The 11,791-nt window shown below is 45.1% G+C and overlaps 1 protein-coding gene across 3 annotated transcripts in view; it reads left to right on the forward strand.

Annotated features, from left to right (window-relative positions):
• The window catches only part of RASSF2 (Ras association domain family member 2), a 45,393-nt gene extending 34,165 nt beyond the window's left edge, over positions 1-11,228 (forward strand). For all 3 annotated transcript variants that reach the window (XM_034761792.1, XM_034761793.1, XM_034761794.1), the window contains exons 9-11: positions 448-569; positions 5,193-5,290; positions 7,832-11,228. In XM_034761792.1, the coding sequence (XP_034617683.1) occupies positions 448-569; positions 5,193-5,290; positions 7,832-7,901 (290 nt within the window). In that variant the 3' untranslated portion in view covers positions 7,902-11,228. The remainder of the gene's footprint in view (positions 1-447; positions 570-5,192; positions 5,291-7,831) is intronic.
• The last annotated feature ends 563 nt before the right edge of the window (positions 11,229-11,791 follow it).

Raw genomic sequence — 11,791 nt, forward strand, 5'->3', positions numbered from 1 at the left:
ATCACCTCATCTAGATATTTGCCTAGTTTTAGAACAAGCTATGTAAAAAGCACTAGCAAAGGCAGTACAAACTAAAATTTCATACAGACAATGACTTGTTTGTACTGCTCTCTAGACTATACACTGCAATGTAAGTACAATATTTATATTCCAATTGATTTATTTTATAATTGTATGGTAAAAATGAGAAAGTCAGCCATTTTTCAGTAATAGTGTGCTCTGACCCTTTGTTGTGTATTCATGTCTGATTTTTGTAAGCAAATTGTTTTTAAGTGAGGTGAAACTTGGGGATCCGCAAGACAAATCAGACTCCTGAAAGGGGTACAGTCGTCTGGAAAGGTTGGGAACCACTGCTTTAAGGGATACTGCCAAGATGAAAAATAGTATCTTCTGCTTTGTCTGTATGGTCTGTTTTCTAATTACTGTCCTGGGGGGGACCCGTTGCAGAAAAACAGAAATTGAAGGCTACAGATTATCCACTGATTGCCCGCATTCTGCAAGGGCCGTGTGAACAGGTCTCCAAGGTCTTCCTGATGGAGAAGGACCAAGTTGAAGAAGTCACCTATGATGTGAGTGTCTTTGAATGGAGCACCATAGACTGTTAAGTTCTAAGAGCTTGTGTGACGATACAGAACTATTTTGCTGACTCACCCTGGAGGCAGGTTAAATGCGTCTCATAATAGCCAGCTCAGGAATATAAAAAACAGGGGGTCTCTCTGAAAGAAGAGGGAGGGACAGGCGGTCTTGCAGGGAAAAGATGTAAAACAGCTAGTTTGAGTGAGAAGGCTTATGTTCCCAAGTACAGTCTTGCTTCGGGGCTATGCTATTTAAATAAGTGGGTGTGGGAATATTCGTATATATTGTCATTGTATGCATGTGCTGTGTTAGGAGTAGAGTGGCAATCCTCCCACTGCGGGCACTTAACCAGGTGAACTGGCTAGCATTGCAATTAAGCCATACTTGTAGCATGAGTGCAAATGCTAAAAGCGCATAACTTGTTCAGCGGAAAATGCAGAGCCAGTGTTCAGCTGTGCTTGAAGTTCGCCATCTCTCTTCCCTCTAGCATGCGTGCCTGCAATTTTCATGCTGCTGCCTCTGGATTGGAACATGGTGCTCCTCTTAGGAGGAAATAGAGGACCCCATAATCTATAACTGAGAGTGGGGGGGAGGGGATTAGGAAAGCAGAAAGTTATTACCAACTGGAATCTGGCCAAGATGCTACATAAAGTGCTCTTGCGAAAAGCGCTGTGAGATCTCAAGTGTTCTGGCCCTGTTTTGAATTTTGGCACTGATGAGGTAGGACAGGGAAATAATGCTCTTGCATTATTAGGAGAAAAGATCACTTCCTGCTTGGCTCAACAAACATTGAACGCATTGCTAATAAGTCTATGGAGAAGACCCATAGAATTTTAAAACTAAAGTATGCTAATAGCTTATAGCCGGGGGATAGTTTGCAAGATGGCTTTAAAAATGCAACAGAGAATCTTTCTTTATGGGAATATCTAGGGTTTCTTTAAGAGTAACTGCTGTTCAATCTTATTGTCTGTTTCAATTGTGGGATGAGCTTAAGGGACCCAAATATGATGTTAGTTGGGTGTTGTAGGGTAAAACTTTAATTTGGGGACTTTTTCAGTGGGTGTGACATTTCCCGGGTTGCCCAGGGCTGTGAGACACCTCCCTATCACCTGCCCTTAGCTTGAGGGAGCCTTGTCTGGGCCTGCTCCTCAACTCCACCAGCCTCTGCAACACAAGCAGTCCTCTCTAAGCCTCCGCAGGCCTTGCTTGCGCTCTCTCTCTACGGGGTAGCGATGGGCACACTCCAACCGCCCAGCCCTGAAAGCATCTCCCTGGAGCATCCAGCCCCTGGTCTGCTGAACATTTGCAGTATTTCCAGAGTTCCAAAGAAGCAGTAACCCCCATCTTACCAGTTTCACCTCCGAGCACCACTCTGCGTTACTCACAGCACTTAGATATGTTGGTAGTGAAAACCGGTACAAGTCAGAGTAACAAAGCTTACGAATTCAAGTGGAAGTGTTGGAATCAAATGGTTACCTATAAATAAAATTGTAACATGCATTCTAGAGCCTGGACTTAATTAACAAGATACTCTCATGTCTAAAGCATTGCTTGCCAGTGCTATGCAGCCAGGGGTGGCTGTGATCTTTCATTGTGAAGTGGACAATATGCCGTACAAGTAGTGTTACCGTCTGTTACCATCTGGCTGGTATTTGACTGGCATGGCTGTTTTTTTTTGTTTGTTTGTTTGTTTTTTAATGGATTTGCCAGTTGCTAGGAAAATAATTTAATCTGTCAGGGCTTTTTTATTTATTTATTTATTTTATTTTTTACATGGATATAAAAATTTGCATTATTATCACAATACACTGGGATAGCTAATGTTAACTGTCTGTGTCCAGCTAAAGATGCTGCAGTGTCCCCTATTCCGCGATAACAGATCAAAACTGTTGATAATACAGCAGCTGTCTGCCCACCAACATGCAAGCGCACCGTGCATGTGCACGAGAGAGGGTTTGAGTCCCACAGGAGTGAGGAGACGAGATATTCTCAGTCTTATCTATATGTAATGTCTCTCTAGATACTATAAGTGGCTGTTGGGGAACCGGGGGGGGTGTGTGGAGTTGCTTTGTGGCTGGGGAGACAGTGGGCTTGCCTTTGTGTGTGAGGTGCCATTTTTTTTGCATTTCAAAAGTGGTAACCCTGAGTACACCTAGGACCAGACAGGGAGATAGCATGTTCCTTTTAGGCAGGAAGTAGATGCTTATCTCCTCGTGACCTTACGAGCATAATTTTTAGCATAGATGCATAACTTCTTAAATATCTTTCTTGCGCACATTTGTAAGGATTATAATGAGCGGTGGGCTACCGGCTCTTGGTAGAGACATCACATGACACCTTTTGGTGAACTCTACTACATGTCCATAGGGATCCCTGTAAAATGATGCACCCTGAGTGTCCGCAGCCAGTTGGCATCAAGAGGCCCATAGGTCATAGTGCGTCTTGGGAGATTAAATCCAATTAGGTGGTTCTGAAAATTTTACCTTAAGTCCCTTTTAAGATCCATTTTGAAGATTCAGCCTTCATCTCTCTCTCTCTCGGCCTTCTTTGATAAGGGGTGAAGTTACAATTTCCAAATAGTAGCCAAACCTGATTAATCTATATTCGTCGCTGTAGTGGATGATGGCTGAGTCCATGCAGAAGGTTTACCAAGTTGAGTTCCCTTATCAACACCCCATCTCTACAGTACCCAACTCCTTAGTGATTGGGTTGTAGGGCTGTTTGGGAATGTTTTGAGGAAGCGTTTTTTGTCCCAAAGTGCAGATTCATCGGAATTCAAAACTGTTCATGGGTCAATTTTTTTTGATAAATTTTCCACTTGGAAAAATTTTTGAAAAGTTTTGAAATTGCTGAAATTTCTCATTTTGACATTTTTTGAAATGAAAAAGCTGTTTTTTAATTCAGAAGACTTTTTTTGTTTAAAAAACTGACTTAAATAGTAATAAAAATATTATAAAAATATATAAGTTGAAAACTAAACATTTTGAAATGTACCTTTTTGACCTGATCGCAGAGTTTTTGGGTGTCTTTTTTTTTTTTATTGGTTTTGGTTTTTAATTTTTCATTCATGAACATTTTTGAGACTTGAACTTCTTATCCCTGTTCAGGATGGGAACATTTCGGGATGGTAAAAACAGGCACTCTTTGGATTAATAAATCACCTGGATCTGCCTGGCTATGCCACTGACTTCTGTCACTTACCCTAGTTTTATAGCATCAAGAGCCAGATCATGTGATCAGATTTTAGCTCTTCCACATTTGATCAACAATCATTACAACCTCTCATTTCTAACAAGTCCCTTGACATAATCCATTGTTTCAAAGGAGAGAAATTAATGCTCATAGCCAATAGCTATTTTCTGCCATCTGGTGGATAATAGAGTGTAATCCTATTGCAACTGGATTCCCTGTTTGTCCTCACATTTAATTTCAGCAAACAAGACAGAAAGTCAGCAGAGTTCAGGATACAGTGTTCTATATCAATTGATGGAACTTAACAGGTTTCACTCCCTCAGTAGACACACATACACTAGGATCTGTGCACATGTACTCGAGAGAGGTTGGAGTTCACTCCAGAATTGAGACCAGCTTGTACAGCCAAAATTATTATTGGAGGTCTCTTCATTAACTGATTTATAGTGATTTGTATTAGCAGAAAGTAAGTGGTATGGATATAAAAGATATTTTCATTTAGAGTTACTGGGATCTATTCTACTCTTTTACACCAGTGTAATCCTGGAGTAACTTGTCTGACTTCAGTGAAGTTACACTGGTGTAACAAACCAGAATACTGGCTCCTATGGTTCAGAAAAACCAGGAATTTCTGTTTTTGCCCTTTGCTTCAGTAATGGTTGAATAAACGTATTGAATCATCTTGTTTAAGGAAGCTGCCATTGTTTGTCTAGATTTCCTCTTGCATCATACTATAGGATCATTCTAGTCTTGAAATATTTTGTGGCCAATTGCAAAGACCTTTCAGTGAGGTGTTCCCAAATATCAACATTTTCCCAACACTGGTGTTGCTGCCTTTTTTGCAAATGTGCAAACAGCTACTGCATTGAGTTACATTGTATAGAATGGAAGGAAACTTGCATCACAAGGCAGCATCCTGTGAAAAGAGAACAGTTAAACCGGTGAGCAGCGGTTTATAAGAAGAAGCTATAGACTCACTGGCCTGTGGTGCCTGGATGTAATAGAGGGCAAGCAGTGTTTTGCCTAAGCAGTTACACTGGGGGCTTGTGATTTGCTCTCTTCGGGTGGGGCTTTTGGAGTAGCTCCTGCTATTGATGTCACTGGAAGTGTGATCTATTGTAAAGCTGGTCACTCCCTGTGCATAGGGCCAGCACAATGGTTATATGCCACTTAAGCCCTGCTTTTTGAGGGTTTAAGTGATAGACTTGTGCTGGCTCTCTTTGCATCAGGGGGCGGGGGGGACTTCACCATCCATACTTCAGTTTATCAACCTTGTACTGGGGGAATGCTGCCCCCGGTGGCGGTGGGGGGGGCAGGATGGTAGGAGGTTTAAATGCCCGTAAAGCACTTTCAGATCTGCCGATGACAGGAATTTGTTTGGTAGTGCTCCGTCCATTGTGTTCTTATTTTTCCTTTCAACGCAGGTTGCTCAGTACATCAAATTTGAAATGCCAGTTCTTAAAAGCTTCATCCAGAAGCTCCAAGAAGAAGAAGACCGTGAAGTGAAGAAACTTATGCACAAGTAGGTGCTTCCTTCTCAAGTTAAAATAGTCCTGTGGGCTTCTTCCACGAATGCCTGAGGCCAAGATTTGTCACAAGCAGGTGCTTAAAGGTATCATGACATTAGGAGCCTGTGGGTTGTCAGGCTTGGTTGTTGGAGCATGGGTCAGAGTCAGACACCAGAAGTCAAGCGGAAGGTCGGAATCGGGATTCTAATTGGAAATTGTAGCCATAGTTGGGAGACGAGCCAAGGAACGGAGCCGGGGTGCGAAGCAGGGAACAAGAGCACAGTCTGTGAAGCAACAGGCCAGGCAGTGTCAAATTGGACAGACAACTTCCTGAAACTTCAGCTATGCTTAAATAGCATGCCTGGACCAATCCGAGGTCATGAGGGGTGCTGCCAGTTGGGTCTTCCGTGGGTGGACTTCCTGTGGTGTTTAGTCTCCCAAGATTTGCAGTGTGTTGATCATGGCTGTGCTATGGCTGCTGGATGGTAGAGCAGAAGCATCAGTAGCCCAGACCCGGGGTTTAGTCCTCTGGATCCGTATACCTAAATCCATACTTGTGCACCTAAATAAGTGGCCGGATGTGCAGAGGTTCTGAACTGCTTTCATCTCCCTTTCAATTTAAAGGGAGTTACTGGTCGGTGAGTTCTTGGGGAGGGAAAAGGCGAGTCACACATCCCGGTGCCTATCCGGGCATAGCTGCCTAAAGTTAGGCACCTGCTTTCGAAAAGCTTGGTCCCCCCCCCCAATATTCAACCTTCTCTGTGCAATTCTGTGGGGAAGCAGAAGATGCTGATATTGCATATAGTCCATTCTTGAATTGTGGCAACAGGGGCTTCCTGGCAATGGGACCCATTTTAATAATGATGCTGATAAATGGTTTTGACGATATTCTGCACCTTTTTCTTATCCCAGTGCTCCTCAGCTATTAGCGGGGATTGCTTTACCCCACTTCAGATGCAGCCACTGCTGGGCTGGAATGCAGAGACAGGATACGAGAGTAGATGGTCTGTTCCAATGTAGCATTTCCTCTGTCTTTATAATGAATTATTTCACAGCACCTCCAAGTGTGCCGGGTGCTTCAGAGAGCTGACAATGTGATTGTCTGTCTATCCTCAGTGGATAGAACACGCCAGTTCAGTTGGTTTCAGACTTCGAACACGCTACCTTTTTAGCTGCTGTCTTGGGGCAAATCTACACTATGGCGCTACATTGGCGCAGCTGCATTGACTTAAACAGTAGTGTAGACCAGCCTGAAGTGTGTCTAGGAAGGTGAATTCTAGGTTATTCTTTGTGTCCTTTGACATCCCAGCAGTGCTGCTAGTTCTCTTGTGGGGACCCAACCAGTGTCAAACCCCTGGCAGCATGAACTTGTGAACTGTGAGGCGTGAAGGTACAATTGTTCCCTGGCTGAGAACCTGTCCCGTGATGACTTGCAGTGGGAATGGTTCACTGCTATTCCTGCAGAGAAATTGACAGAGATGAAAATGCTCCATTTCTGGAAATATTTCAACTAGAGGCATCATTTGTACATGTCCGCATAAAGAATGCAGGGTGGGTGTAGGAGGAAGCGTTCTTTCTTCTATTTTCATAATGTGGCTAAATGTGCTGGCTAATTCATGTGTTTAAAAAGTCCCTGGCAAGCTCAACCTTCCTTGTTTCCAGTGGTTAAACAGATGGGAGCTTGGGAGAGGTCTGTCTGGTTAGACATAGAGCTTGGGACAAGGTTTGTTGTGAAGCTCAAAGCAGGCTTGTCTGAGGTTCCCAAACTCTTGGTTTGAGCATTGGTCTGCTGAGCCCATAGTTGTGAGTTCAATTCTTGAGAGGGCCATTTGTGGATTTGGGGTAAAGATCTGTCTGGGGATTGGTCCTGCTTTGAGCAGGGGGTTGGACTAGATGACCTCCTGAGGTCCCTTCCAACCCTGATATTCTATGATTCTATGAAGTTTGGGCTGACATATGGCTTCATATTGCTTTGGTTTGTGGCTCTGGCTACCTCAGAGGCCTGTGCCTCTCCTCACGCTTAGCAGACAATTGAGAATATCTTGGGCTGTTGGCCCATAGATTTACAAGAACATGAGAACGGCCATATTGGGTGAGACCATTGGTCCATCTAGTCCAGTGTCCTGTCTTCCAACAGTGGCCAATGCCAGGTGCCCCAGAGGGAATGAACAGAACAGGTAATCATCAAGTGATTCATCCCCTGTCGCCCGTTCCCAGTTTCTGGCAAACAGAGACTAGGGACACCATCCCTGTCCATCCAAGCTAATAGCCATTGATGGACCTATCCTCCATGAATTTATCTAGTTCTTTTTTTAACATCCTGCTCACAACTATACAAAGACTGTGACTGGGTTAGAGGTAGAAGGCCCTTGACTCATGGAAATTGGCTCCTCCACTCCCTTGCCCGGTCAGAGTCTAAGTTCAAAGACCTTCAGGGCCTATTGTGAAGCTCATATGAGTGAGGAGTTATAGTATTATTGGCAATTTGTCAAGGTACCTAGATTTTTGGGGCTCGGCTCTAACAAGGCTCTTCCTTTCTTCCTTCCTTCCTCTAGATACACAGTCCTCCGGTTAATGATAGAACGAAGACTAGAAGAGATTTCCGAGAGCCCGGCAATGATCTGAAGTTCTCCTCAGCGCTGTGCTTCAGCCTTGTATCGGCGATCGGTCTCTCTAAGAATCCCTGTTTACATGAAGAACAGAATGAAAAGAAGATGCACTCCATCCTGGGAACCAAACCTGAATGCAAAACCCTGTGGAGATTGAATGTGTGTCCTGTACCTGCTCAGCAGACATGGATGTGTGAGAGTCAATGGACTCCTTCTGCAGAAGGAAAATCTTCCATTAATTTTCTTTTTCCCCCTCTCAAAGGAAATGATTTACAGAATGCAAGCCCAGCACTCACAAAGAGGAGAGTTAACCTTGCTGGCCTGGGATATGCCCACCAAGGCTGGTGTGGCATGCCTGTGCGCCTTGACCTGCAGTGTCTGTACTGAAGAAGCAGTTGCATTGAGAGGAGTGGATCATGCTCCTTTGCGTCTCGCCTACTGCCTTTCTGAGATGCTTATCCATGCTTGAGTGCTGATGTTACTGTACATCTGTTCTCATGTCTGTACGCAAAGGAGAGAACAAAACTCTTGCTCACTAAAGCTAGTAAACCAGCTTCTGCCGTGCCCGCACACTTAGAAAATACTAGTCCGGGTAAATGCTCCAGACCAATCCCAGTACTGGTAGCCACTTTGCTGCAATAACTCCTGCCAACTTCCGCTCGTGCCAGAATGTTGTGCGTTATGTAGTGTGTTTTGATGGCAAGATATATGTTATGTGTAGCTTTTTTCCCATACAGGACAGTCCTCTTTGTTCTTTGTTTTTCCTGTTCAGAGGGTTCTCAGAGTGCAGCCACAAAAGATATACTTTTTCCCCCCCCTGCATGGTACGGGTGGGAGATCCATCTTGTTGTTGCCTGGTGCTCGACCCTTCCTGCCTCGTTCTGCCCCTATTGCTTCCCTGACTGATGCTTGGTGCCTCGCTTTCATGTGTGGGGTCACCAAAAGTATGTCTGCACTGCAGCTAGAGGTGTCATTCCCAGCTCGGGGAGATGTACATGTGCTAGATTTGATTGAGCTAGCATGCCAAAAGTAGCAGCAGAGGTAGCAGGCCATGCTAGCCACCTGAGTACAATCCCATCCAAGACCCTAGGTAAGGACTCGGTTCTGCTAGCTCATGCCACCGCTTGTACCACTGTAGCTGCACCATTCTATTTATTGCACTAGCTTGATCAGAGCTAGCGTGTGTACATCTGCCTGAGCTGGAAATCAGTGTATATCTTCCCAAAGTGAGGAGGAGATGGAAGAATAGCATGAGCAGGAAGTGGAGCCCCCAGAGGGCTTGTGGGAGACAGACAGCAGCTGGAAAGGAAGAGATGCACCTGCCTAGGTTGGGAGCCTTGACAGCTGTATCCTCCAACATAAATGCTGGCACGAGATCTCTTGGGAGGACTGACGAGGTGGGGGCAGATGTTCCGGAAGTTGTTACAATTATAACCATCACCTGTTGGTGCTTTGGGCAGCTCTGTCCTTGAAAGCTTGGAGTCTGTGGGTCATGGTGTGGAGTTAGACCAGGGCAGCTTCTGGGGGTGGGGGCAGAGGAGTGTTAAGTGACTGGTTTCTAGAATGAGGCTTGTGGGCCTGATCCTGCAAGGTGCAAAGTTCTCTCAACATGTGATAGGCCTGATTCTCCCCTCTCTGGTGTAAATCAGGAGTAACTCTGAAGTCAGTGGAGCCCTGCTTCAGTAGCCGTTGGTTGGTAGGTTTGGTGTATGGGTGGTGTTGGTGGCCTGAGATATACAGAATATAGAGGATTTGGTGGTCCCATCTGCCCTTAAACTCGATGACTCTGTGACCAGCCTAAAAAATGGTATCAAGAGGCGAATGGAATCAAGACGGGTGCGTTGCTGAGCTAGGACAGGCTGTCAAAGTCAACAGGGACTGGGAGTGTCCATGAGATACTCCAGTTGTGTGATACTCACATGGTTGTCACAAGGAATAAAGGGAGCCAAGATGTGGCAGTTCCATGTAGCTTGACATCAAATATTATCTAGATTCTGATGCATCTGCCAGAGGAATGTTTTGAGATTGGGGGGGGTGGTGGTGGTAGAGAACAATTTTTTTTCCCCCAAAAGTGCCTCAGAGACTTTGGAGCTTCTGGAAAATTTGCCTCAGAACCTTGATTTGTCCACACCTGTGATTAAAGACTCTTGATCCATAAACCCTTCCTCAAGCAAGGGAAACCGACTCCCACCAGCGTACTGTCTTTACCTAGAGTTATACCGAGCGATTCCTCAGTTGCAGAACATGAGTTGGGATGGGGCTGTTGATTGGAGAGTGGCTAGTTGTCAGTGGATTTTTAATCTCTGCAAGCAACAACATCATCACCATTAGCTTCACACTCCAGCTAGTTTGACAGGGACAACGTGGAAGTAGCCCTTCAACTCCTGGTGTCTTAAATTCAGCTGACTGTCTCTAAGTAGTGTTTACCGTCTCCACTGTGTGTGTGTTTTGTGTGGGGTTTTTTTGTATGATGGGTGTAAACCACAATGGAGCTTGTAAGGCTCCCAGGTTAGTTGTAAGTGGCATCCTTCCATTTGGCTCAACAGCTAGAACTGCTTCCTACAGACTAGCAGGCCCTTGGTTCAAAGCCTAGCTGGGATGACATGGGACACTTATTCTCTGAATCCAACCCAAATTTGATCTTCAGTCCTTCATATCTGCATTGGCAGAGCCCATAACAGGAAAGCCTGCTTGTAAAGGATGGCCTCAAAGATTAATTTAATGCTGGTTTTCAGTGAACAGAGAAACTGGCAGTGGGGTTAGCAGACTTCCAAGCATGCTCTAAATTAACTAAGTCTCTGTTTTCCTTGATTGGCTTAGAACCAGAGCTCTATGGGGCCTTTATTTCCTTTAAGATGTGCAGTATATTGCTAGCATTTCTCAGATGAAAGTTGAGCCCTAAGGTGTTCAGTTGTCCCTAGATGCCCTGGGGAAATAGCTTCCAGCAGGTCAGTTGCGGAGGATGACATTGCTTCTGATACTGCTAAGGAGAACGGGTTTGGTTTCGTTTTAAATGGGACTTGGATACTATGGTGTCTGTCTCTTTACTTTCTTTGCTCTTGGGGTTCATGGCTGTGGTGTGATCTGTATAACGTGGTTCACTCCTGTCTCTCTTGGCTCCTGTAACGCCCTCAAGAGGGTCACACAAGGAATAGGAGCCAAGCCGAGTTTCCAGATGGGCGACAGGAGCGTCTCCATCACGCAGGCTCTGCGTTGCTGTGATGAGCTGCCTGCTGGTGGTTTTACACTGTGTGTCTTAATATAGAATAGGTTTCAATCTGTGGGCAAATAGTGTTTTAATATTTTAGAGCTTCTGTAACAGAAAGCGCTCAATCTACGTAAAGCGTGTAACAAAACCAGAGAGAGAGAGAGAGAAGGGGAGTGGATGTCCCAGAGCACTGGGATAAGGAGCCTTTCATCCCTGCACTGCTGTTTTGTTTTTTGTTTTCTAATTTTTGCTGAAAACTTTCACAGAAAAGTCTGGTTTGTTTTTGTTTTTACTTACTTCTTGCAATTCCCCCCGTCCCGTTCTTTAAGCAGCTCTAGTTAGCTCAGATCTAAGTCAGGATGGAAGCTTTTGTACGCTGATGGCTGTTGAGTGGCCCGATGGGAGAGGAATGCGTTGTGATTTTCCTAGCGAACTGGTGCTGATGGCAGGAAACCCAACGCCAGAGTGGGTGCTAATGACCCTCTCTTGCTGGGGGACTCAGCAGAGAAGCTAAGGGCAGGTCTTCACTACGGGGGGAGGTCGATTTAAGATATGCAAATTCCGTAGCTGAATTCGACCTATCGGAGCCGACTTACCCCGCTGTGAGGATGGTGGCAAAATCGACCTCTGCAGCTCCCCGTCAACGGCGCTTACTCCCACCTCTGCTGGTGGAGTAAGAGCATCAATTCGGGGATCGA

The sequence above is a fragment of the Trachemys scripta genome, chromosome 2 (assembly GCF_013100865.1).
Source record: "Trachemys scripta elegans isolate TJP31775 chromosome 2, CAS_Tse_1.0, whole genome shotgun sequence".
In the NCBI taxonomy this organism is placed as follows: Eukaryota; Metazoa; Chordata; order Testudines; family Emydidae; genus Trachemys; species Trachemys scripta.